This window comes from Tursiops truncatus, chromosome 3 (genome assembly GCF_011762595.2).
Source record: "Tursiops truncatus isolate mTurTru1 chromosome 3, mTurTru1.mat.Y, whole genome shotgun sequence".
Lineage (NCBI taxonomy): Eukaryota > Metazoa > Chordata > Mammalia > Artiodactyla > Delphinidae > Tursiops > Tursiops truncatus.
Window position 1 is genome coordinate 193470 of NC_047036.1, and position 26138 is coordinate 219607.

Here is a 26138-nt window from a genome sequence, read left to right on the forward strand (position 1 = left end):
TTTGTCCCCAGCTGGTCGGAAGTTTGGGCGGAGTGGGAGGACGCAGCAACACGGAGCCTACTTGCAGTTGGAGGTCCCGAGTGCAGAGAGGAGGGAGGTTCCGAGAAGGCCTCCCGAGCTGCAGCCCCAAAGGGGAAACACTGCGGTGCGGGGGTGGGTCAGGGTGGTCACGGTGGAGAAGAAAATAGGGGACGCCCAGGCGTACTCTGCAAACTGTTGTGTGTGTCTGCAGGATCTGTGTGAACAGGAAGTTCAGGGGGAAGTCGTGTCCAGCTGACCTCGTGGGAATGCTGCCTGGGGGGCCTGGAGTCACCCGCGTTCTGGTGGGAACAACACCCAAGGTCTCCCACAAAGGGGGCTTCACAGGCAAGGGTCATCCTTTTCGTGTCCAGTCCCAGTGACTGCCCCCAGGTCTACGGAGACTACAGGCTTCGGGGACAGGCACAGCCAAGGTGGGTTGGAGGGAAGGAGGGGGAGTGGACACGGGTTTCTCCTGCACCTCGGGCTGTGCAGCCTCACCTGCCGTTGTCCTGCCCCCGGAAGTGGCAGCAAGAAGCAAAGAGGCGTCTCGCTCAGGCTGGTTCCCGATGGGACTGGGTGGGTGGAGGTGACTGATGCCTAGGCAACAGGCTAGAACGGGTCCTCTGAGACACGTGGGCTCTGTCTTCCCATGCAGGGGACGCAGGCTCTGACTACAAAGCTTCAGATCCTCGGGGCACCCACCCAGGTGTCTCTGCCCAAATTCCTGGGTCTGAGGGTTCCCCTACAGGCCTGGACTTGACAGGGTGGACCCACCTTACCTCTGCCACTCCAAGATATGCCTTTCCAACGTCATACACATGCTTACTTATTTTTTTTAGCAAAAAGAAAGAAAACCGACAAAATGGTACAAAAGCACGCCATGCTTCTTGCAAAATGGTCAGGAACGGTGGAAATTTTTAAAAAGTAAAAAATTAAAGTTCGCCTATAACCTGAGTTATTCACCCAGATTTTTTTCTGTGCATAATGCACTTTACAAAAATTGGATCAAGGTGCAACTGCTGATTTTAACTACTTAAAAAATACAGCAATACAGATGCATGTTGTTCCAGGTCAAAAAATAATACAAGATCATTCACTCAGCTGACACTTTTGAGCCCCTGTTCTGCAGTAGAAGCCCTGCTCTTCCTTGGATAGAGGTGAACAGAACAGACCTGGTGAGTTTACCTGTTAGACACAGGAGCAAAGAAACACCTGCTGTAATTTCAGGCAGGAATATGCCCTACAAAAGGCAGAACAGGGAGAGATGGACAGCGGTGGCCTTTGACTGAGGTGGATATCCTCTCTGAGAACACAGGATCAGAGAGTTAGCCCTGCGAGTATCTGGAAAAGAGCTTTCTCAGAGTGGGAGCAAGTGCAAAGGTCCTGAGGCACACACGCTGGTCTGTGAGGCTGGGGAAGGTAGCTGGGGCTTGGGTGGGGGCGGGATTTTGCTCAGAGCCGGGCAGGTGCCAGGAATGACTCCCTTGGCTGCGACTGACTGTGGGGTGCGAGCGAGCGCTGGAGACCCCACAGGGCTGGCTGCGGTGGCGGTGGGCGGTGGGGCTTGGGTGGGGACATGGTTGGTGCTGAGGGGCTGCCTGGGGAACGCAAAGGGACTGGACATGAGGGGGCAATACAAGCCCCCACACCACCCCCGCCGGGGCAAGGATGGTGGCAGCAGTCGGGCGAGGTTTCCGGGGGGGCCCCTCAGACCTTGGGGCAGAAAGCCCAGGATGTGAGGCCAGGCTCACGGTGTGTCCCGGGGCGCTCCGGGACCAGACACACAGTCCGGGCCCAGTGAGGGAAGGGGAGCTTTCGAAGTCTGGACGTGTCCTCCAGGACGGAGGAGGGGAGGGGCCAGATGGTCCGCGTGGAGGAGGGGGAAGGAACCGCCGGAGGGGTGGGAAGGGCCCCGCTGGCAGCCTGGCTCCTTCGAATCAGAAATGTCGGGATGAGACTTCCACGAGCTGCCCTGCGGCTCCAGGAAGGTGCAGGGTTAAAAGTATTACATTAATACTTTAAAACTGTAAAACCCTTTGATTTTAGCAACAACCTAATTGGAGCAGGCGGAGCAGGACCTGCTACGCTCACGTTACACATTCGGATCCGGGCGCCGGGACCCAGCCGCTAGGGCAGTCTGGGCCCCGCACCTCCGCCCCGCCGGCAGGTGCGCGCTCGGCCTCCGCGGGCGCAGGTGGAAGGGGGAGCGCGACTGCGGGCGAGGAACAGAGGGTCTGGGGCTCCCGCGGGGAGCACGGGGGCCTCGAGGGGCACAGGCACCCTGGAGCCGACAGACCCTTGGGTAGACCACGAGGACACGAGAGGCGCAGAGCGCGACCCCACCGTGGCGCACACAGATCCGGAGGACCACGGGGACGGGGGGGCGCAGGGCGGGACCCCACCGTGGTGCACAGAGATCCCGGGGACCACGGGGACGCGAGGGGCGCAGGGCAGGACCCCACCGTGGTGCACACAGACCCGGGGACCATTGGCCGGCCGGAGATGCGCGCGCGCGCCCCCTGCCGCCTCCCGGGCTCGGTCGTCTCCGGGGCGGGGCGGCTCGCGTGCCGGGGTGGGGCTGTCCTTCCGCGGCCACAGCCTCCGCCTGGTCCCCGAGATGCGAGCGCCGGCAGCCGCGCAGCCACAGCTCCCTGTCCCCGCGGACACCTCCCGCGGGCGCGCTTGAACCTCCGCGCCCCGCCGGTCGGGTAAGTGCGCTGGACGTGCTCCGCAGGTCCAACTCCGCGAGGGAGACCCTAGCGCAGGGCCATCTTCCCAAGGCTCCCGCACCCTCGGCCCCCCCATCCCCCTCTCCCCTCCAACCCCACTCACCCCATCCTCACGTCGCCAGGCCCTGGGGTCCAACGGGCAGCTTCTCACCTAAAACTAAAAACAGCGCTTTTGAGGAAAGCCAGTCCGCTTTCACTGCTTGCGGTCCCTCAGTTTCCCGGCCCGGGAGCGCCCGACCCCCGCGCTGGGGGAGCTGGGCTAACTGCCCTTTGCTCTGGGCACAGCTTCCTTCGGAACTGTTTTGGGCAGATGCTGGGGGGCGGGGGGGACTTTGAATTGGACTCCTGAGCCCTCTCCAGGGCAGCTGGTGAGGGGAGGCCCCCAGCCAGGAGGTCCCGGAGCTGGGGGTGCACAGCTCAGCCCCCTCCTTCGGGGCCAGGAGCGCCAGCCTTGGTTCACACACTCTGGAAGGGCGGAAGGCGCGTGTTCCAGGAATTCACTGGGTTTCAGTTAGTGGCACCAAGAAAGTTTTTTTCCCTAAAGTCTTATTTTGAGAGGTGGAAAATCCCAGATTGTGGACACTTTGTGAGAGGCACAGGCCCTCAACGCTTCAGGGACCCGGTGTTGCTGCTGTGACTCCCCCCCCTCGGGGAGGGGGCTGCCCACAGGGCAGGTGACTAGCCAGGGTCAGAGGTCAGAGGCCTTGGGCAGTTTGCCCTTGGGCTCCTCGTCTGCTTCCTGGTTGGTCTGCCAGCCCCCCTTGGAAGCATCCAGTGGGTCTCCAGCTGTGGCCGCCCTGTGACTCACGCGGGGCCTCTGTGTGACCAGCCACAGGCTCCGGTCCTCGAGGGGCCGGGCGCAGAGGGGCTGAGCGAGTGTGTGCCCTGGGCATCTGCCCCCTTGCTCTGGGCACTCAACAGTGGTGAACGGGACTTCTCCCGGCCTGGTCAGCAGCCCAGCCCACCCAGGACACTCTCCAGGGGCCTCTGGCAGAGGCGGGCTTCTGACCGGCTGGCCTCCACCCAGCGTCCGCCATCAGGGCCTAGAGCCTGGCTTCTGTCAGCCTCCTGGGCCCACGCCCAGTCCCAGTGGAGGCCTCAGGACCCGCTCGTGGGCAGCCGAGCAGCCGGTGGGCAGTGTGGCCCTGACGGGGGCTGTGCCGCCTCCAGCAGCCGTGGCTGCAGGCTCCCTGTTTGCGGATGATGCCTTCCAGGTGGATACCGGGCAGTCTGGGCCCCGACCGCGTGCGTTGTTTCCCTCTCAGTTCAGTCCCAGGGCGGTGCGGCCCTGTGGACGGGGCTCACATGCTGGGCGGGAGCTGAGGGCACCGCCACGTGGCGTGGGACGATCTTTTATGTTTGTTTTATGCTTACGTGTATTTCTGAAATGGTCAGCCATTATTTTTACCATAAAAGGTTCTCATAAAAGTTCAGATTTCTCTGAGAAACACAGTCGGCTCAGAGCTTCTGGGGGGCTGGCCCTCGTGCTGTCTCAGTGGCGCATTTCTGTGGGGAGTTTGGTCCAGTCCAATGAGGGCTTCATCTTTTTGAGGAAAGTGCACAGTATTTAGTAAAATGGAGCCGATATTTAGGATTCCTAGGGCAGGAATTGGCAGGAACTGGACCCCAAGCCACGGCTCTTCCAGGGGACAGCGGCTGGCCCCCTTGATTTCTCCCCCACCCCCGAAGGGGTACCTGGAGGGTGTTTATCTGCCCTGGTGCTTTTCGCCATAGCCCGTGTTTTTAGGCCCCTTCCACCAGGGAGGACGGGCCTTGTGGGCCAGCTGGCAGGCCACGTGCGCGGCTGGGGAGGGCCCGCACCCAGGAGCCTGGACCCCGTCTCGGCTCCTGCTGTGGGGAGGGGGTCTTGGCTGGAGGAAAGTGAGGGGCCAGCTCTGCCCCGCAAAGTGCCTCCGACCCCTGCTCGTCTTCCCTGTCGCCTCCAGCCCGCACCACCCCTGCTCTGAGCTCGGACTCACTCAGGGAACGGTGGTGCTGGGATGGGCCTCCTGGGGCTGGGGCAGGTCAGCCAGCCTCCTCACCTTTGATCTTGAGGGGCGTCCGGCCCCTCTCGTGTGTGGGGAAGCATCCCTGACCGGTTTCCCCCCAGGCTGGGGCCAGGCCTGGGTCCGGCTCCGGCCTCTCCTGCAGCTCAGATGGGATGACCTTGCCCGCCGGGGTCCAGCTTCCCAGAGAAGCGCAGGCCTGGTGGCCGTGGCTCAGGCAGAGACTAGAAGGCTGGACCCTTCCGAAGCATCCGTCCGCCCATTCCTGCTCCAGCCTGCGGCCACCGGGGCCCTATCCGCGCCCACCCACCCCAGCCCATCTCTCCAGAGCTCTCCTGTCTCCTCTGCCGCGTCATCCGCCGCAGCTTAAAAACCAGCATTTGACCCCCAAGGCCCCGCAGCTGCCGCCCATCCCTGCCTCTGCTCTCACAATGCCCCACAGGCGCTCCTAGTCCCGCTGCACGGTTCTCTCCTGCCACTCCAGACATTTAATTTATATTTATATACAAATTTGTGTTCTTTGTTTTTAGTGAGGTGAAATTCACACTACATAAAATTAACCATATAAAAATTTAAGGTTCAGTGGTATTTATTGAGTATATTGCCACAGTTGTGCAACTACCACCTCTAATTCCAAAACATTTTCTTCATCCCGAACGGAAACTCTATACCCTTTAAGCAGTCACTCCCCATTCCTTTTTCCTCCAGCCCCTGGCAACCATTCACCTACTTTCTGTCTCTGTGGGTTTGCCTGTTCTGGACATTCCATATAAATGCAATCAATATGTGTCCTTCTGGGTCTGCCTTCGTTTTCACATAGCATGGTGTTTTCAAGCTTCACGTGTGTTGTAGGGGCATCAGGGCTTCGTTCCTTCCTATGGCTGAGTAATAGTCCCCTGTGTGGATGGACCACATTTTGTTTATCCATTCATCAGTCGATGGGCATTTAGGTTGCTTCTGCTTTTTGGCTCTTGTGAGTAAAGATGCTGTGAGTATTTGTGTGCCAGATTGTGCTTGAACATATGTTTTCAGTTCTCTCGGGCATATACGTAGGAGTGGAATTGCTGGGTCGTGTAGTGACCCTATGTTTAACTTTTTGAGGAAAGACTAAACTGTTTTCTACAGGAGCTGTGCCATTTTTCATCCCCACCAGCACGGCACAAGGGTCCCAGTTTCTCCACAATCTCACCAACCCTTGATATTTTCCTTTTTTTTTTCTTTTTTTAAAAAAATATTATGGCCATTGTCGTGGGTATGAAGTGGTATCTCATTGTGGGTTTGATTTACATTTCCTTAGTGACTAATGATGTTGAGCATCTTCTCATGTGCTTGTTAACCATTTGTATGTTTTTTGGGGGAGAAAGGTCTATTCAAGTCCTTTGCTCATTTTTAATTAGGTTGTTTGTCTTTTTGTTGTTGAGTTTTAAGAGTTCTTTGTGTAGTTTGTATACCAGACCTTTATCAGATACATGATTTGCAAATATTTTCTCCCATCCGTGAGTTGTCTCTTCACTTTCTTGATAGTGTCCTTTGAAGCCCAAGTTTTCAATTTTGATGGGGTTCAATTTATCTCGTTTTTCTTTTCTTCCTGTGCTTTTGGTGACGTATCTAAGAATCCATTGGCAAATGTAAGGTCGTGAAGATAGAGCCCTATGTTTTCTTGTAGCTCCTACACTTAGGTCTTTAACTAACTTTGGTTAATTTTTGTAAAGGGTGTGAGGTAGGGGTCCAGCTTCACTCTTTGGTATTGGATGTCCATTTGTGCCAGCACCTTTTGGTGAAGAGACTGTTCTTTCCCCATTGAATGGCTTTGTTGAAAATCAGTTGACCACATTATGTTTATTCTTGTGCCACATTTCTCTTTTTTCAATGCTTTTTTAAAAATTTTATTTATTTAGTTTTGGCTGCGTTGGGTCTTCATTGCTGCATGTGGGCTTTCTCTAGTTGCAGTGGGCGGGGACTACTCTTCATTGCGGTGCGTGGCCTTCTCATTGGGGTGGCTTCTCTCATTGCAGAGCATGGGCTCTAGGTGCATGGGCTTCAGTAGTTGTGGCACGTGGGCTCAGTAGCTGTGCCTCACGGGCCCTAGAGCACAGGCTCAGTGGCTGTGGCGCACGGGCTTAGTTGCTCTGCAGCACGTGGGATCTTCCCAGACCAGGGCTCTAACCTGTGTCCCCTGCCTTGGCAGGGGATTGGGATTCTTAACTACTGCGCCACCAGGGAAGCCCTCAATGCTTTTTAAAAACCTTTTTATTATGAAAATTTTCAAATCTTTTACAAAAGTGGAGAGAATTTTATAATGAGTCCAATTTATTCATCGAGTATCATAGATGGTCAGCTGTCAATATTGGCTGATTCAGTGTCATGTAAACCCCACCCTGCTCTGCACATCACACAGAAACAAATCGCTGATGTGTCATCCTTTCACAGGTGTTAGCATGTATCTCTAAAACGTGTGAACTTTAAAAATCAGCTTTTTATGTTTTTTACTTAATTTTTTGTTTGAATTGAGAGACTTTAATTCATATAAAGAAGTATTAACAACAGCAGGAGAGCTCGGAAGGGTACTCAGGGCTGCGGGGGTGCCGAGAGGGCTTGCCTGTATGTAGGGGTTCAGGCTCTGGGCTGGCGGAGATGTTTCGCTGGGCTTCCCAGCCTCCGTAAGAGGTGGGCAGGAACAAGAAGACACGGGGGACGCACGGGACCCAGTAGCCCCTCACTCTGCGCTCGCTACAGAGGAGAAAAGCTCGAAGGGTCCAGCCCATCCGCGCAGAGCAAGCCCGACGGGAACCGATACACCGCTTCCCAGTGGCGTGCCACCACCTCCCATTCCTGGCCTTCGTGCTGTGGTTGCCAAACCTTGACATCTGCATAGGTTATAAACCCCACAACACATTGTTGTCATTGTTGTTGAAACAGTCAATTATTTTTTAGAGATAGTTAGATAGTAGGAAGGAGCCTTGCATTCTTACCCATGCAGTTACCACTTCCTGTGCTTTCTGTTCCATTTTGTGGATCCCCGTTACCATCTGGTATCATTTTCCTTTGGCCTGAAGACACTCTTTCACATTTCTTATAGTGTGGGTCAGCTGGCAATGAATTCTTTCAGCTTTTTATGTCTGAAAAAGTCTTCATTTAGCCTTAATTTTTGAAAGATATTTTCACAGGGTTTAGAATTCTTGTTTCAGGTTTTCTCTTGCAGTGCTTTAAAGATGCTGCTCCGCTGTCCCCTCGGGTACACGTTCCTCAGGAGACATCTGCTGCCATACTATCTCTGTTTCTTTGTACCCAATGCTATTTTCTCTGGTGGCGTTTAAGATTATTCTATTTATCTCTGGTTATGAGTCATTTGATTATGATGTGCCTGGTGTAGTTTTCTTCCTGTTTCTTGTGCTTGGGGTTCATTGACGTCTTGAATCTGTAGGTTTATAGTTTTCATTGTTTGGACAAATTTCTGCTATTATTACTTAAATGTTTTCTGTCACCTCTATTACTCTCCTGTTCTTTAGGGCCCCAGTTACACATATTCAACCTATTGAAATACCTAAATATTTAATTTTTATTTTGGTGCTGTTGTAAACGGTATGGTTCTTAAAAAATGTGTATTCCAGTTGTTCATGGCTAGTGTATAGAAACACAATTGACTTTTTTATATTGTCCGTTTTCCCTGTGACCTTGCTGGACTCAATTATTATAAGTTATAAAAGATTTGTCTTAGCCAAATTTTGGAATTTTCTGTATGTACCATCCTGTTGTCTGTGAACATTAAGGGGAATGGTGATAGAGGACATCTTTGTCTTATTCGTGATCTCTGGGGATGTATACAGTCTTTCACTGTTAGGTGTGATGTCAGCTGTAGGTTTTTTTGGTAGATGTCCTTTATCAGGTTAATTAAGTTCCTTTCTATTCCTAGTTTGATGAGAGGTTTTTTTTATTATTATGCATGGATTTGGATTTTGTCAAATGCACTTTATGTATGTTGAGGTGACCGTATATCTTTTTCTTTTATCTATTAATAAAGTGAATTATACTGGTCAATTTCTGGATGGCGAATCAGGCTTGAATTCCTTGAGCAAACCCCATTTGTGATGTGTTGTGCTCTTTATATATTGTTGGATCCCGTTTGCTAACATCTAATTGAAGATTTTTGTGCCTATGTTCATGAGGGATTTTTGACCGTCGTTTTCTCAAAATGTCTTTGGTTTTGGTATCAGGGTAACGCTGAACTTGTAAGTGAGTTGGCAATTTTTAATTTAATTTTTGGTTTTCTGCAAACAATTGGTATTATTTCTTCCTTAAATCGGTAGAATTTACCAGTGAATCCATCTGGGCCTTTGCTTTTGTTTGTTGTTGTTGGAATAAATACAGGGCTAAACAGGTTATCTGTTTTTTCTTGAGTGAGCTTGGTAGTGTATGTCACTCAAGAAATTGGTCCATTTCAACTAAATTGTTTAATTGTTTCATCTAAATTTGTGGAGATATTATTTTAGTCTGCCTGGGCTGCCGTAACAAAATACCACAGACTGGGTGGCTTAACCAACACCTGAAAGCAATGAAAATCTACTTCTCACAGTTCTGGAGGCTGGGAAGCCCAAGATCAAGGTGCCGCGGATTGGTTCTCACAGTTCTGGAGGCTGGGAAGCCCAAGATCAAGGTGCCCGCTGATTGGTTTCTGATGAGAGTGTGCTCTTCTTGGCTTGCACACGGTGAAGACAGAGCTCTCCTCTCTCTTCTGCTTCTTATAAGGGCAACACTTCCATCAGATCAGGGTTCCACCTATATGACCTCATTTCACCTTAATCACCTCCTTAAAGATCCATCTGCAATACAGTCAAATGGGGGATTAGGGCTTGAACATATGAATTTGGTGGGCACACAGCTAAGTTCATGGCGGTGTTCTCTTATTTTCCTTCTAATGTCTGTGGGGTCTGTAGTGATGTCCCTTCTTTTATTCATGATACTAGTAATTCATATCTTCTCTATTTCTTGATCAGTCTGGCAAGAAGTTTATCAATTTTGTTGATCTTTTCAAAGAACCAACTCTTGGTTTCGTTGATTTTTCTGTATTTCCATTTTAAGTTTCATCGATTTTTCCTCTTTATTATTTCCACCTTTCTGCTTGATTTGGACTTGTTTTCTCTTCTTCTGATTACTTAAAGTGGAAGCTTGGATTACTTATTTGAAACGTTTAATTTTTTTCTAACGTAAACATTTAATGTTATCAGTGTCTGTCAAAGTACTGCTCGTCTGTATCCCACAGAGTTTGATATGCTGTATGTTCATTTTCATTCAGTTCAAAATACGTCTAAATTTCTTTGAGACTTTCTCTTTGACCCATGGTTATTTAGAAATGGGTTGCTTACCAGATAGTTGGGAATTTTCCATATATCTTTCTAGTTTAATTCCATTATTGTTAGAGAACATACTTTGTATTTTTATTCTTTTAAGTTTGTTGAGGATTGTTCTAAGTTCAAGAATATGGTCTATCTTGATGAATGTTCCATGTACGAAGAACGTGTATTCTGCTGCTGTTGGCTGGAGTAGTCTCTATATTTCAATTAGTCTACATCTGTTGTTTGGATATTCTCTTTCCTTTGTGATTTTCTGTTTGTTTGCTCTATTGATTACTCAGAGAGGAATGTTGAAGTTACTAATGAATTATCTTTTCAGTTTTTGCTTCCTGTATTTCAAAGCTGTGGTGATGCATTCTCATTTAGCATTGCTACGTCTTCTTGGGAAACTGGCGCCTTTATTCTTTTATAACATCCCGCTTTGCCCCTGGTAATATTCCTTTGTCTGAAGTCTGCTCTGTCTGGTACTCACACTGCTACTCCAGCTGTACTTTTGATTAGTGTATCTTTTATGATCCATTTACTTTACCTACTTATGTCAGTAGTCAAAGTGTGTTTCTTAGACTTAAAGTGGATCCAGGACATGTTTCCAGTATTTTCGCTGCACTTTCTGGACAGGGTGGAAGTCGTGTGTTTGACTCTGCTTCCTCTTCCAGGTAGTACACACTTGAGGCCAGGGGAGGGCTCCTAACCTCCTCTCTGGGTCAGCTGGCCCAGAGCCTGGTGTGGAGGGGTCACCGGTCTGCAGGATGTTTGTGACGGCTCAGACATCCTCACTGCACGGGAAAATCAAGATTCTGATGCGCTCCCTGAGGTGATGGGCGAGCTGACCAGCCTCAGGGCACAGACACCGACTGCAGTGTCCACACTGCTGGTGGAGGCCAGCAGGCATGGCCAGCTGGGCTCAGTGCGGCCGTGAGTTAGTGGCCAAAGTGGAAGTCCAGCACTGTGGAGTGGAGAGAGATTTTAGTAGAAGAGAGGAAGCCTGTGTGCCTAGAAATACAGGCCGTAGGGGAGGAGTGGGAGGGGCAGCGTGGCCGCAGGCGGCACTGGGATAGCCTGCCTGCCCGCGCCCTGACCCAGCACACGGTCCTCGGTGCCCACTGCGGAGTGCTCCTGTTTTCTGACGCCTCAGGGTGTTTACCTGCCGGAAGCTTTCCCGGCACAGGGCTGTCTCACGAGTGTGGTGACAGGACTGCGTCCTCTGGCTAGGCTGGCGGCCGCAAGGCGGCCCATCGAAGGGGAGACGTCATGAGCCGGCTTCAACCTTGGGCTGAGGAGGGGACGGTTCACCCCCGCACCCCACCCCCGTGCCAGACATGCCCTCGGGCATCTCGCTCAGCCAGCGCTGGGGGAGGACAGCGCGCCGGGCCTCCGCTGCTGCTCTCGCCGCCTCGGTGGTTTGGGGGGTATGGGGGCACTGGGGTCTCTTCAGTGTGACCAAATTGATGCCCCTTTTTCCTTAGGGCCCAAGACGATGATTCCGCCGGGGGAGTGCCTGTATGCCGGGAGGAAAAGAAGGAAGCCCGTTCAGAAACAGTAAAGTATCTGTCTTCTGGTTTTGCTGACTGCTACCGATGGAGGGGAGGCTTTTGTGTGTTCATTGAAAAAAGTGCATTTTAGAAACAAAGTGAGTGAGGCGAGGTTTCGGTCAAACCTTACTGAGGGTGCAGGGACCCGCAGGACCAGCGGGGGCCGGGCAGGGGACACTCTTGGTGCTCGGGAGCGCAGGTGGGACCCTGGGCCGCCTTCCCAGCCCCGACTGGACGCTGAGGTCTGGCCCAGGGCGCCCCTCCCCCGCCCTGGTAAGACCCGTCCTCGTCCTTGGCTGCGTGCACCACAGTGCCTCTGGGCTTCACCCCAAGCGAAAGGAGGCTGGGGCTCGGCCTGGGGCGTCCGGGAGGCGGAGTGGGGTGGGGGCAGGGAACCCCAGGCACAGCCCCGGGACACAGCACCACGCTCACATCCCCCACCTCGCCGTGGCTGGCCAGTGGGGCTCGGGGCCATGAAGCGGGTGGCCTGCAGTCATGGAACTGGTCTGCAGAGAGTGGCTCCTAGAGCCCAGGGCTGCGTCCGTCCTGGGCCAGGTCCTGCGGTGTGTCCACTGTGGCTGGGGCTGTGTGTGTGTGTGTGTGTGTGTGTGTGTGTGTGTGTGTGTGTGTGTGAGCCTCTGTGTGTGTGTAATACAGATGTGTGAATGTGTGATGTAGCTTTATGTGGGTAACACAGCCCTGTCTGGGTGTGTGTGTGTGTGTGTGTGTGTGTGTGCACCTGCAGTAGTGTCTATGTGGGGATCTGGGTTTCTGGGACCCAGGCCACCCTCCGGGCCGCCAGGGGCTGCAGGACCCCATGAGAGGTCGACAGGAATGCGGGCACCTCCAGTCCCAAGGATGGGTGTCAAAGGCTGGTGAGGCTGGACTTTGGAAACTGGTTGTCACCTGAGTCACTTGTGTGGCCACTGTGGGCCTTGGGATGGAGCCAGGGTGCTGGGGGAAGTGTTCAGCCTGGTCTGCAGGTGAGAGGGGGCAGGTGTGGGGGGCAGAGCTATGCACTAGAAGGAGGTGATGCGGGGGGCCTATGTCCTGAGCTCATTTGTTCTGGTGAGAACATTTGTCACCTTAAATAAGGAAAGAAGTACCTGGAGAGGCAGCTGTGTACACTGGGATCTGGGGGGCTGTGCACACCGGGATCTGGGGGGCTGTGTACACCGGGATCTGGGGGGCTGTGTACACCGGGATCTGGGGGGCTGGGAGCAGTAACGCACAAATCAGCAAGCACGGTGTGCAGCACAGGAGCTCCTTGCCTCTGTGCACAAGGGGCCACGGCCGTGCACCTTCGACATTGCTCCTCATGGATTCCTTGTTCAGCTGTGCGGGGCGTGCCGTGATGTGTCGTCACCAGCCCTCCGCCAGCGTCCGTTCCGACTGGCTTACAGGCGCCGCTGTGCTGAGAGCCTTCGTGCCTGGCGTTGGACTCGTGCTCGTCGTCGGAGAGGCACCGCCGTGGCTGTGTGCTGGCCGTTCCCTCGCGGGCCCGAGCAGGCTTGTTAACTGTTTACTGTGAAAGTGGTGGATTGCTCGGCTTTGACAAACCCTGCGCCCGCAGCCCCTGCCTGGCCCCTTCTGCGTCACCCTCACAGACTTGGGCTCAGTGATGCATACAGAGGCTCGCGCTGCCTGCCATGCTGTGAGCAGTGAGTTTCCTGTCCTTGACCGTGGAGGCTCACGCCTTCTGCCAGGATCTGTGGACAGCAGCAGGTAAATCAAGGCCAGACCCAACAGGCATATGCATTCTTGCAGGTGGGATTGCCCAGGCCAAGAGTGTGGCATTTGTGATTTCATAGGTGTCGCCAAACTGGCCAGCACTGGAGGCGTGCCCTACCGGGCACACGGTGTGCCTCAGACTTTGGTGAATTTGCGTGTCCTTCTCATACGTGAGGCGTAGCAGCCACTGTATTTCTTTTTCTGTGAACTGTCTGTGTTGACAACTTTTGATAATTTTTCTATTGTATTGTTTATGGTTTTTTTTTTTTTTTTTTTTTTTTTTTTTTTTTTTTTTTTGCGGTACGCGGGCCTCTCACTGTTGTGGCCTCTCCCGTTGCGGAGCACAGGCTCCGGACGCGCAGGCCCAGCGGCCATGGCTCATGGGCCCAGCCACTCCGCGGCATGTGGGATCTTCCCGGGCCGGGGCACGAATCCGTGTCCCCTGCATCGGCAGGCGGACTGTCAACCACTGCGCCACGAGGGAAGCCCTGTTTATGTTTTTGCTTCTTGATTTGTAAGGGCTTGCTGTGCACTGGGGAGACTCATTCTTAAATGCATTTCACATACCTTTCCCCAGCTTTTATTTACTTGTGCTGTTCTTTGCAGCGCAGAAAGCATTTAATTTGTATGGAGTTGAATTTATTCATCTTTTACTTTGTGTCACAATTGGAAAGATCTCCCCTGCTTCAAGTTTATGAGAATTTTCCCAGGATTTCTTCTAAATTTCTTGGATTCCTTAATATATATATTTAAATTTTGAGCACTTGGAATTTTTCCTGGTGTAAGGTGTGGGGTCTGAATCTCTCTCTTTTCCCCTGTGGCCACTGGTTGTTCCTAATACTTCTATTCGATAATCAGTGTTTTCCTCACCGATTTGCAATGGCACTGGGCACTTAGACTTGTGATTTGAGGGGCAGTGAAAGACAGTGGAGTAACTTGAACGCACTCCCCTGGCTGTGCCTGCGGACCCTCGGGGGGACGTGGCCATGCTGGCTTGTCCGGGTGCCAGCGTCTGTGTATCGCAAAGGCCAGAGGAGCTGCCGGCGGTGTGCACATGTGCAGGTGCCCGGGCCCACGGCCCCTCCTGGGGTGTGAGCCCCACGGGCCAGCTGCAGTACTGCCCCCTCGCCTCGCCGAGGGCTGTGGACTGTGGTCTGGCCCCATCCTCCGTGGATAGCCCGTGAAAGCCGTGAGCCTGTGATGCCTGAACCGGGAGGTGGAACCTGCTAGAACCCCAGGGTAGAACCTGCCCCCTGCCAGGCCCTCAGGGCTGGACCTGCGCTGGAGGGAAGCAGGGCTGGGGCGTGACCGCAGCGGCGGGTCCCTGCACCGTGGATCGGCACCTTGAGCTCGGAGGTGTGTGAGCAGCGGGGCTCCCCCCTCGTTTGCATGTTTGGTCTTGATTGGGCTGTGACTGAGCACGCAGAGCTGCGCGTCCTTACAGTGCACAGTCTGATTGGTTCTGAGATGTGTAATCACCCGAGAAACGTTGCCGAAGCCAAGGTCACAGACACTCCCGTCACGTCCGAAGGTTCCTTGTGCCCTGGTCACTCCTGCGGTAGCCTCGTCCCAGGCGACCTTGCCTGCGCCCTTGTCCGGTAGGCTGTTTGCATTTCCTGGAATTTTCTGTAAATGGGGTCCTACACCTTGTGGGCTTCTCTCCCTTGTCAAGATGATGTCGGTTCCTCTGTGGTTTGTGTGCCGGGTGTGTCCTTCCTACGCTGAGTGGTGCCCTTCGTGTGGAGGAACCACGTGTGTTTGTTCATCTCAGGTGGACATTTGGGTGGTTCCCAGGTTGGGGTATCACGAATAAAGCTGCTGTGAATGTTTACGTACGGGTCTTTGGATGTAACGTTTTCATTTCTCTTGGGTAAACACCTAGGAGTGGGATTGTGGGTCACATATACAGCAGAGGAGGGTTTGACTTTTTAAGAAACCACCAGACCATTTTCCAAAGCAGCTGCACCGTTTACATTCCCGGCCGCTGAGCGTGTGATTCCTCTCCTTTCTCAGCGGTGCCTGGGGTGTCAGTCTTGGTTTCAGCCACTCTGATGGGTTGTGGTGGTAGCTCACCATGGTTTTAATTTGTGTTTCCCTAGTGGCTAATGGTGTTGATATCCTTTCATGTGCTTATTTGCCGTCCATACAGCTTCTTTGGTGAAGAGTTTTCTAAATAATTTGCCTATCTTCTTATTGGGCTGTTTGTCTTCTCGTTGAATTGTAAAACTTCTTTACATATTCTGGATACAGGCTCTTTTTGTGAATATTTTTAACCGATCTATGCCTCCCCTTTTCATTTTCTTAATGGTGATTTTCAAAGACAATTAAACATTTTTGAAAAAGATCAATTTATCATTTTTTTCTTTCACAAGTTTTTTTTTTTTTTTTTTTGGTGTGTGTCCTAAGAGTCCCAGGACTACTCTGAGGTCTCAAAGATTTTCTCGCGTATTTTCTTGTAAACTTTCATGGTACGTTTTAGACTTAGGTCTGTGATCTATTTTGAGCTAATTTCAGGTATCGTGTGAGGTAAGGGCTGATGTTTACTTGTTTTCATGGATGTCCAGTTGATTAGCACATTTATTGAAAAGACTTTCTTTCCCTATTGAATTGCCTCAGTATCTGTGTCAAATGAATTGACCAAAAAAATGTGAGTCTGTTTCTCGGCCCTCTGTTCTGTTCCATTGATCTATGTTTCCATCGTTTCTCTAATACCAAACCATTGGGAACATTGCAGCTTCAGAGAGGCTTATAGTCAGTCAGGCAAGTCCTCCAACTTTGCCCTCTAATTGGCTATTCTCTGTCCTCTGCATGTCCATGTGAAGTCTAGACTCCTTGTCATTTCTGTAAAAGGTCCTGCTGGAATTTCAGTTGAGGCTCCATTGAGTCCACGGATCAGTTTGGGGGAGTGACACAGTCTTAACAGTACTGAGTCTTACAGTCCTGTGCGTGGTGTGTCTTTCTGTTTGTTTACGTCTCTTTAAGTTTCCTCAGCGCTATTTTATAGTCTCCGTTTAGGCGTCTGGAATGTCTTCTGTTGGGCTGGTCCCAGGTGTTCTATGTTTTGGCTCCCGTTGTAACCCTCCTGCCAGCGAGTGGCCAGGCGCCTCCCGTGCTGCCGGTCCTTGTCCCCTCACTCCTGCCGCGTCTCCACCCTGGGGAGTTGGAGCTTCCTCCCTGTGGCCCTGGGCTTGAGCCAGAGGCCAGCTCAGGGGAGCATTTCCCTCCACGTGGCCCCTCTCACCCACCTGGCGGGGGCGGGGAGGTTCTGCTCTGGTGCCTGGAGCTGGAGGGGGGCTGCGTGGAGGGGCAGCCAGGTGGTCTGAGAAAGCTGGAAGGACTAGAGCTTTTCCAGCGCCTGTTTCTTCAGTTGCGAGTGTCCCCCTAGTTGCCCCTCGGGGGTGCGGGCTGGGGACAGTCACGGCTCGTCCCATCCCAGGCACACGTGGGCTGGGAGGGGCGACTGCTCCCCACAGGTCTACCCGGAGGTGAGATTTGAGCCGGGCCACCCTCTCCCCTTCTCTGGCCCCCACACCTGCCCTCAGTGCTACCTTGTTTTCTGGGGCGGCTTCGAGTGTCTTTCACTCCTGGGTGGGCCATTCCACACGGGGTCTGTTCAGTCTCCCCAGGCCTCCTGACCCTTTAAATTTTGGCTAGTAGCATGAGTAATGTTGGTGTAGGTGCCTCACTGAGGGGAAAAAAATAAAAAAGAAACAGCAGAAAGTGGCAAGATAACCAGAGAATGGGAGAAAATAATTGCAAATTGTATGTCTGTTAAGGATCTAGGATCCTGAATATATAAAGATTTCCTACAACTCAAGAACAGAAAAGCAAACACCCCAATTTGAAAATGGGCAAAGGACTTGATTAGACATTTCTCCAAAGAAGATAAAGAGATAGCCGACAAACACGTGAAAAGATGCTTGACTTTACTGGTCATTAAGGAAATGCCAATCAAACCACAATGAGATACTGCTTTACACCTACGAGAATGGCTCTTATTTTAAAAAAGGAAAATAACAAGTGCTGGCGAGGCTGTGGAGTGTGGCTGGGGGGCGTGACGGGGCACAGCCTCTGTGGAGGACAGTCTGGCAGCTCCTCTCAAGGTTAAACCTAGAACCACCAGGTTAAGCTGGTTGCTCCGCTCTGAGGCGTATACCCAAGAGAAGCAAAAGCACGTGTTCAAGCAGAAACGTGGACTCGAAGTTTATGGCTGCAGGGTTTACAATACCCGTAAAGTGGGAGCGAGGCAAGCGCCCGTGGACTGGTGAACAGGTAAGCATCCATCCAGGCCGTGGAACACAGCGTGAAAAGGAGTGGAGCTCCACCCGCGCTGTGCCGTGGGCGAACCTTGACGCCCGACGGCCAGTGACGGAGGCCAGGCGCGCAAAGTCTGATTCCGTTTACACACAGTGTCTAGAACGGGCAGACCTGGGGAGACAGAAAGCGATTGTGGCCGCCGGGGGCTGAGAGGCGGGGGAGATGAGAGACACTGCTTAGCGGCGCGGGCGGGGGTGACTTGGGGGTGAAGAAGTGTTTTGGAGCGTGATAGAGGTCGGCAGCACTGTGAATGTAGTAAATGCCAGAACTTTAACACAGCTTTATGTTATGTGACTTGCATCTCCACTGAAAGAAAGAAGCCGCTTCTGGGGTTGGAGCTGCAGCTCTTGTGAGGATTTGTGTGGCCTCGGCGCCGACGGCATGGGCTGGGGGTGAGCCCCGGGCTTCTGACAGAAAGGATGGCGTAAGGCAGCTTTCCACGTTCGTACGAGTGAACACACGGTAGAGGAATAGGAACTTCCGGACAAAAGAGTCCCGAGCCCCTAAGAGCAGCAGGGAGGGGCAGGCCCGGGGCAGCGGCCCCTCCCCAGCCGTCCTGGCTTTGCTTTCTAGGAAGGTGGGGGCGGGGCGGGGGAGGGCACCGTCTTCCCGGGGTTGAGAGGGCCCAGGAGCGGGGTCGCGGTGGGCGGGGAAGCCTGGGCAGGGGCCGCTCCCTCTGTGGGGGGCGGGCAGGCCCGTGGCGGGGCCCCGGCCACCGCACTTCGGGGCCTCGGAGGGGCGGGCGGGACAGCGCTGCGGTGCCTGGGCCGCCTCCATCATCTTCGCCTCAGAACCTTTCAGCCCTGCTGTGTAGTGGGAAACTGAGGCCCGGAGGGGCCGCTTACACCTGGACTGAGGGCCCTAGAGGAACACCGAGAGAGGTGAGCGGTGCGGCCAGAGCCGATGTCCTTCTGCCGCGTCGGGGGAGTTAGCACAGAGAGGCCAGGAAGCGTGCTGGGGTCACACAACTCTGCTGCTGCCCGCTCCGTGTCTCTCTGTGCTTCCTCCCACTACTGTGGGCCAGTGGCACGGTTGGCGTGGCCCACGGTTTAGTTCGCGCATCTTCGGGGATGGGCGCGTTGCCGTCTGGCGGCTGCATTTAGAAGCTGATGGCTCCTCCAGAGGTCACCGCCTGGGACGGCTTTCAGCCTGGGCCTCCCAGTCTGATAGTGATCTTTCCCCACAGGAGGCCCGCCGTGGGCGCCGAGAAGTCGAACCCTTCCAAGAGACACCGGGATCGCCTCAACGCCGAGCTGGACCGCCTAGCCGGCCTGCTGCCACTGCCCCCCGACATCATCTCTAAGCTGGACAAGCTTTCGGTCCTGCGCCTCAGCGTCAGTTACCTCCGGGTGAAGAGCTTCTTCCAAGGTAGGACTCTCACCTGTGCCCACCTGGACCTCACCTGGGTCCCACCCGGCTTTGCTGGGATCGACCAGTTGGCGCCTCTCAACCTGGGGAACCATTTAGAGGCGGAGCGCTGAATGCAGACCGACACGAGTGGCCCTGGGGGAAGGGGCTGGGGCCAGACCTCGCCCTGCTTGGCCTCACCTGCCCCAGGGCCCTGGGGATGCTGGGAGCTCCGGCCAGGCACCGGGCGCCTCTCTGCACGGGGGTGCCTGGTGTGTTGGACCCTTGCAGTAGCTCTGGGTACTTGCCCACATCCGGTGCCCCAGGCCAAGCCTTACTCTGCATGTGGCCTGGCTGAGCTCCTGAGGAAGAAACGTGGTTGTCACCACTCTGCTTCAGACCTGGGACTGCTGCCATCACCCCTCAGTTACGTCTGAGCTTCTTACACAATCGTGAATTTGTTATATGTCTTTGGGAGCAGGTAGGATAAGTGTTGAAGGTGGGCAGGCGTGGACAGTAGCCGGTGGTAGGGACTGCAGCAGACTGCTGAGTTCATGCTCTGTCTCAAGGCGTTGGGACAGCCTCCCGCGGCCAAAACCCACCTTGGGGTGTGGTGAGCGTGGCCAGCTGGTGAGGCTGCAGCCCTGCAACCACGGGCACCCGGGCCCGTGCCGCTGCCCGGCCCTGCTGCTGGGCCCGGGAGGCCATGTGACTCCGACGTGTCTGAGGTGTGGCAGCCTCTGCGCCTTGCTGGCTTTCTCGGCCCCGGGAGAGGGAGGGCAGCTTTCCTAAGAACTCAGCCTGCCTCCCACCCTGACCCTCCAGGGACCGCCAGCAGCTCTACCCGCTGTGCTCTCCAGCTGGGCCAGCGCCAACCAGCCCCTCCAAAGGGCCCCCCTTGGCCTTCACTTCCTCTCACGGAGCAGGAAGCCTAGACCCTCCTGCCGCTGCTGGCCTCTGAGAGCACCCTCTGTGGGAGAGCTCTGCACAGGGGTCTGACTCCGCGGGACCCCGGTCCCCTCAGCTGTGTCCTGCTCTGTGCTGGGGCCTGGGCCCTCGTTGGTAGTGCAGACCTGAGTGTGTCAAGCTGTCCCTCGTGGAAAGCCGTTCTGCCCCCCGGGGAGGGCCCAGTTCACAGGGCTCTGTGTCTGCACAGCCGGGCTTGGTCCCTGCTCCCTGTGACACCTGCCTGTGTCCATCCCCCCACAGGTTCGTGGGCTGAGCTTTGACAGCCTGGCCTGGGGTTCACCCAGTGCTCAGCTCAGGTCCGTCCCCCTAGTAACTCGTGCCCTTTTACTGGGTGTCCGTCACCCAGACCCCCCATGGCTGGAGGCCCAAGCTCATGAAACATTTCTGGAAAAGTAGGTTTGGAAGACGACAGAGAATGGTGGGTGCCACGGGGGGAGGAATGCGGGGGGTCACCAGGAGGGTTGTGCAGGCTGGTGGGCTTCCAGGAGGAGGCGAGGGGGTGGGTGTGATCTGCAGGCCACACAGAGGCAGCCCCCTCAAGGAGCCGTCTAAGGGACCCCTGCTGCTGCATTCCTGCTTCTGGGGTGGGGCCTCCTCGGCACCCCAGCCTCCCCAGCTGTGGTGTGGGCCCCCTCCCCGGGGCAGAGGGGTTTTCTCTTCCTCCCCCAGTGGCACTGGGACCTCATCAGGCCCGCAGTGCTGGGGCTTGGCGCCCTCCCCCCGCCGGCCCCCTTTTCCCTGTGGGCAGCTGCAAGGCCCCTGCAGACCCCGTCTCCCAACCTCTGCAGCCTCCAGGGGTCCTGCGTATCCCACTGGCCCGCATTCAGGACCGGGCCTGAATTTTTTCTGAGCCCTTCTCGTTCCCACGGTGTCCTGTCCCTCCCCGAAAGCGCCTGTATTTCCCCTGGATTTCGGGTTACCGTTGCCCCGGGACTTGGCTCTCCGATGGGCTCGGGAAAACGGGGAAGTTCGCAGACTGTGTGGTGCTTTGTGCGAGGTGGGCAGCCGCTCTTCCCAGCTCGTCTGTTCCGAGTGGAAGTTGAGAGCGACAGCCCCTAAAGTGGCTTTGAATTATACTACTTTAAAATTAGAAGTCAATACTACCGGCCAGTGGCACCTCCCGAGTGGGGTCCAGGGCACGTAATTCCAGGTCAGCAGTGGGCTCACTGCTGGACGCCGTGTCCTCGGGGGCTTCAAGGAGACCAGGGGCTGTGACCAGCTTTCTGACTTGGGGTCAGGCCTTCAGGCCTCTCAGGCCCTCCTTGTGTCCCTCCGGGGGAGGGTCTCTGTCCTACAGGGCCCCTGCTGTGGGGACAATGGGGAGGGCCCTGCACCTTGCCAAAGGAAGCCCTGCAGTGGGGACACCCGCAGACCCCGCCCGAGCCCCCACTGGAACTGACACACAGAATCGTTAGCAGCATTTATCTCTGAGACGCGGTTACAGGAGTTTTGTTTTACTTTCCAGGTTTCCAAAGTCTTACTGAAATGCATCAATTTTTTAGGTAGGAAAAACTCAAATGTGTAAAACAGCAGAGACAGTCATTTCAGCACTGCTGTGGTCTTGGGGTGGAGTCCAGGGTCCTCAACCTGGAACCCAGGCCCTGCCGGTGCTGCCAGGTCGCTGGTGCAGGTTGCTCAGGTGACTGCTGAAGCATCGCTGGCTTCCAAATAAGTGCAGGACATGCAAACACACACAGTCTAAAACGTGTGGTCGGCATGGAGCAGCCTGTGGGGCCCAGGGAGCCGGCTTTGGAAAACGTTGAAGGAGCAGCGGGAATTCCATCTCTTCAGGAGCCAACACCTCTGAAATCGGAAAAGTAGAGATTGCAGCGCCCAGGTTGGGGTACTGAGGGCTGTGCTCATGAAGCGGAGAGAGTTCCGTGAAGGGATGACAGGAGGTCTCTGGGACAGCCCGGGAAGTGCTGGGGACTCACAGCCCAGCCTTTGGAAACTATCAGACCCTGGCTCCTGCTGCCAGGTCTCCCCATGCAAGGGTCTCCATCCCCATGCTGGGGTCTCCATATCCAAACTGGGTTTCCCATCTCCCTACTGGGGTCTCTATTTCCCATACTGGGGGCCCCATTCCTATTCTGGGGTCCCCATCACCGTGCCTGGGTCTCCATCTCCATGCTGGGGTCTCCATCCCTGTGCCTGGGGTTCCCCATGCCCTGGGCTTGCACAGTGACCTGTTGGACAGCTTAGGCCAGCTCTGGAGCTGCCCAGGTGGGGCTTCTGTTCACCTTCCTCCCCCAGAAGCATCCAGCTGCATGTGGGACATTAGTAGGGACTTGTCTCTTCCTCTCTGGTCACTTCCTCAGGTCCAGCTGTGCCCAGCCACGCCAGGGTTGGTGGTCTTGGAAAGGCTTCAGTTTTGCTGTTTCCAGGAGTTCAGGCATCTGTCCAGGTGTCCACCTGAACCCATGGTTCTTCTTGACCAGGAGCAGAGTGCTTTTCCCACATTACGGCCGATCCCACCCCCTCCCCTGAGGCAGGGGGATGCCTGTCAGGTCTGCTGAGCCCTCGAGCTGCAGGTGGGCAGCCCTGCCGGTCACAGTGGGGTGAACTCATGAACTTGGTTTCTCCATCACACCTTTCTCCCAAGGATTCCCAAGTTTGTAATCCCCCTCAAGCTGTACATTTTAGGGGAAATTCTAAATGTTTTCTTGAATTCATTTCCTCTGCATAGTTAGAAAATGTCAAGCTATAAAAATTGGATCTTAATCTGTGCTTCCTGACTCAGAAACGGATAAACTAATTTCATTAAAGCTTCCATAAAAAGTCACCTTCAGGAAGGACATGAACTGGAAAGTTCCAACCTCCAAGGGCAATAATGTCCTGAAAATTTGCTTGTAATGTTTGTGTTGGTGCTGACTTTCATGAATTTTTAAAAGGCAGTGGGCTTATTTAATTAATTTACTTGGGTTTTGCCTAGACTGAGGGCTGGCGCTTCTAAGTTACAAACCGTCTGCTTGTGCCAAAGAGGGGGATTTTCCATTCTTGCAGATTTCACCGTTCGAAAGAGGGGAAATTGGGGGTCGATAAAAGAAAAGGGAGGGAGGGTGGGTGAGTGGAGAGCATGAAGGACACTGAGGGGGGCCAGAGATGGGTTCCTTCCAGGACATGTGGCCCAGGATGTGAGGTCCCAGCAGCGGTCTGCACTGCTGTGTCAGCCCAGCTGGGAGACTTGCCGGGTCTGGGGTTCAAGCGCCCAGAGTGGGGACCAGCGTGGAGATGACCAAGGGCCTGCGGTTCACCCAGGCCTGTCGCGTGGCCTGCAGGCAGGACTGTCGGGGGGATCAACAGAGGGAGGGGACAGTCTCAGCAGGCAAGAAGGGCAGGAAGAGCACGATTCCAGCTTCCCATGAAAATCTGGAGATTTCCACGCTGAAAGGCTGCCGCCCCCCTTCACTGTGCACCCTGGCCTGGATCTGGGCCTCTGTCCACTTGCACCCTCTGTGATGGGGTCGATCCTGGCCCCTGGCTCACCTGGGCTGGGCGGGTCTGCTTCACCCCCACCCAGTGCGGAGGTCCAGAAGCCCTCACGTCATGAGATGTGTCCGGGACCCCACACAGGCTGCAGTGCTCCTTAGCAGGTCAGAGGTGAAATGCTCCTTGAGACTTAGCAATCCTGTAACCCAGGAGGGAAGTGTATGCAACTATTGAGCTAAATTGTGCCGGTTTTCAGCTTTCACTGAAGAGCTATCCTCCCCTGATGAGCCCTGCCACGGACAGAATGTCTGCGTCCCCCACAAAGGCATATGTTGAGATGGGGCCTCAGAGGAGGTCATTAGGGTAGGAAGTGGTCACGAGGTGGGGCCCTGATCCCAGAGGGTTACTGTCCGCATAAGAGGAGGCACCAGAGGGCCCTCTCCTCTCCTGTCCCCTGCGGCCGAGGCCTCATGGGACAGAGTGAGGAGGTGGCCGTCTGTAAGCAGAAGAGCCCTCGCTGGAAGCTGAGCTTGGGCTCCTGGCCTCAGAGCTGTGAGGAAGTAAGGCTCTGCTGAGTGTGGGGTTTTGTCAGAGTGGCCGAGGCACCTGTGATGATGTGATGGGGAGGGAGGTTTGGGACCTGATTTTTCTCTCTTCACGTGGAGTGTTTGGTGGATTCCTTCCCGCCAGGGAGTGGATTTGGGTCGTCACTGCGTTTACTTTCCAGCCCTTCAGCTGCCAGAGCCCCCTTCCCTCTATCACTGACACTTTTTGGAAGACAGCCTCCCCGGGGCATTTCCAGCAGATACACTTGTCCTGGGTTGTGTCAGGGCCTTCAGGGGAGGGAGCTGGCCCTGCTGTGTGCACACCTGCCTCTTACCCTAGACCCCAGGCAGGCCCCTGCAGAGCCATCCTGCAGAAAGTTCACCCTGGATCGTTTTGTGCTGGTTTTATTTCCCCCTTCGTCTCTTAATTACCTCTGAAAGGTGAGTCTGGCCCAGCGGAGGGGCTGGTTCATTCACTCATTCGTTCACTTTCTCCTGGTACCACGTGCCCCCCACCCCCGCCCCAGGACACAGAAAACAGCTTTGAATTTCCTCTCGCTGCCCCTGGATGGACTGGGGGTGGCCCCAGACTCTCCTGGTCCCTTCTGGGTCGTTTAGTGCCTTTCAGTCCAAACAGCTAAATCTCTAAAAGTATTTCAAGTGTGAGCCTTCTCCCCGCCTGCACAGAGGCTGCAGCAGGCGGGGCTGGGGGCGCCTGGCGGTGAGGTCAGCTGCTCCTCCCTGAGGTCCTGCCTCACTGGGAGCCATGGTTTCCGGCCCTTCCAGGTGGGAGTAGCAGCGGGAAGAAGAGCTGAAGATTGGGAGAGCTCCTGCCTGACCGGCACTGCCCTGGCACACAAGCTGGGTGGTCTTGGTGTTTTCCTGGCTTCTGAGGACCATGGACCTGGGGGTCTGTTTGCCTCGGTGGCCAACATGGGCGACCCATCCTCTCCAGCTGGTTCTTTGTGTTTCCTTCCTTAGCCTGGGTGTCAGATGGTCTGAAGTCTCTTCTCATGTCTCCAGGCACCCTCCTGGGAGGAGCTGAGACACCCTAGGCCAGTGCTTGGACATTGTGGCCCCACCTGCTCCCCAGGAAACGTACATCTTTGACCTGCTAGTGGGGACGTGGTACTTCTCACTTTCAGTCCAACCTCCTTTGGATTTCTTGAGTGTAGAGAGACCCCAGCCCCACTAGCCCATGGAGGCATGTGGCAGGCCCTCACAGGGCCATCATGAAGCCCCTCTCACTGGGCATCAGGCGAGGAGAGAGCCCCCACCCATCTCCTGGTGCAGGTGGGGGTGTGGGATGAACAGCACAGCCCTCCAACGAGGCCCTTCTCCCAGCTTCAAACATCTCTCACCTCTGACATCTTTGCTGCCTTGCCGAGGTCACCTGGGATCTCACTTTGGGACCCAGGTATAGTTGGCATAAGTATAGTTGTGGGGTCTTGGCCCAAATTCAGACTTAAAAGTTTCACATTAAAAACCAGTTATAGGGCTTCTCTGGTGGCGCAGTGGTTGAGAGTCCGCCTGCCGATGCAGGGGACACGGGTTCGTGCCCCAGTCTGGGAAGATCCCACATGCTGCGGAGTGGCTAGGCCCGTGAGCCATGGCCACTGAGCCTGCGCGTCCGGAGCCCGTGCTCCGCAACGGGAGAGGCCACAATAGTGAGAGGCCCACGTACCGCAAAAAAAAAAACCCAAAAACCCCCCCCCAAAAAACTAGTTATAATGCAAGTAAACAGAACAGCTGCCATGGTCCCCGCCTCCTAGAATTTAGAGTCGAGTGGAGAAGACCTGCCACCAGACATAGAGCCTCTTCCATTTCCAGCAGATTCAGCAGCAAGGCACCAATCAGCCGTCCTGCAGATAACATCCAAAATTTAAGATAAAATATCTGAAACCTTTAAAAATATATTGATCAGCCAGCAGGAAATTAAGGAATACTCAAAGAGATCAAAAACTAAGTGCAGCTGAGAACCCAATGAGAATGTATTAAAAAAAAATTTAAAAGAGGGCTTCCCTGGTGGCGCAGTGGTTGAGAGTCTGCCTGCCGATGCAGGGGACATGGTTTCGTGCCCCGGTCCGGGAAGATCCCACATGCTGCGGAGCGGCTGGGCCCGTGAGCCATGGCCGCTGAGCCTGCGCGTCCGGAGCCTGTG

General features: G+C 54.6%; 1 protein-coding gene across 3 annotated transcripts in view; it reads left to right on the forward strand.

Moving 5' to 3' along the window:
- The first annotated feature begins 2603 nt into the window (after positions 1-2603).
- Positions 2604-26138, forward strand: part of AHRR (aryl hydrocarbon receptor repressor) — a 73120-nt gene continuing 49585 nt past the window's right edge. Inside the window, exons 1-3 of one of the 3 annotated variants that reach the window (XM_019951072.3) lie at positions 2604-2729; positions 11574-11646; positions 18874-19055. In XM_019951072.3, coding sequence (XP_019806631.2) covers positions 11585-11646; positions 18874-19055 — 244 coding nt within the window. In that variant the 5' untranslated portion in view covers positions 2604-2729; positions 11574-11584. Of the gene's footprint in view, positions 2730-3682; positions 3965-11573; positions 11652-18873; positions 19056-26138 lie in introns of those variants that run through there. The other 2 variants (XM_033852721.2, XM_033852722.2) reach the window with 2 other exon arrangements.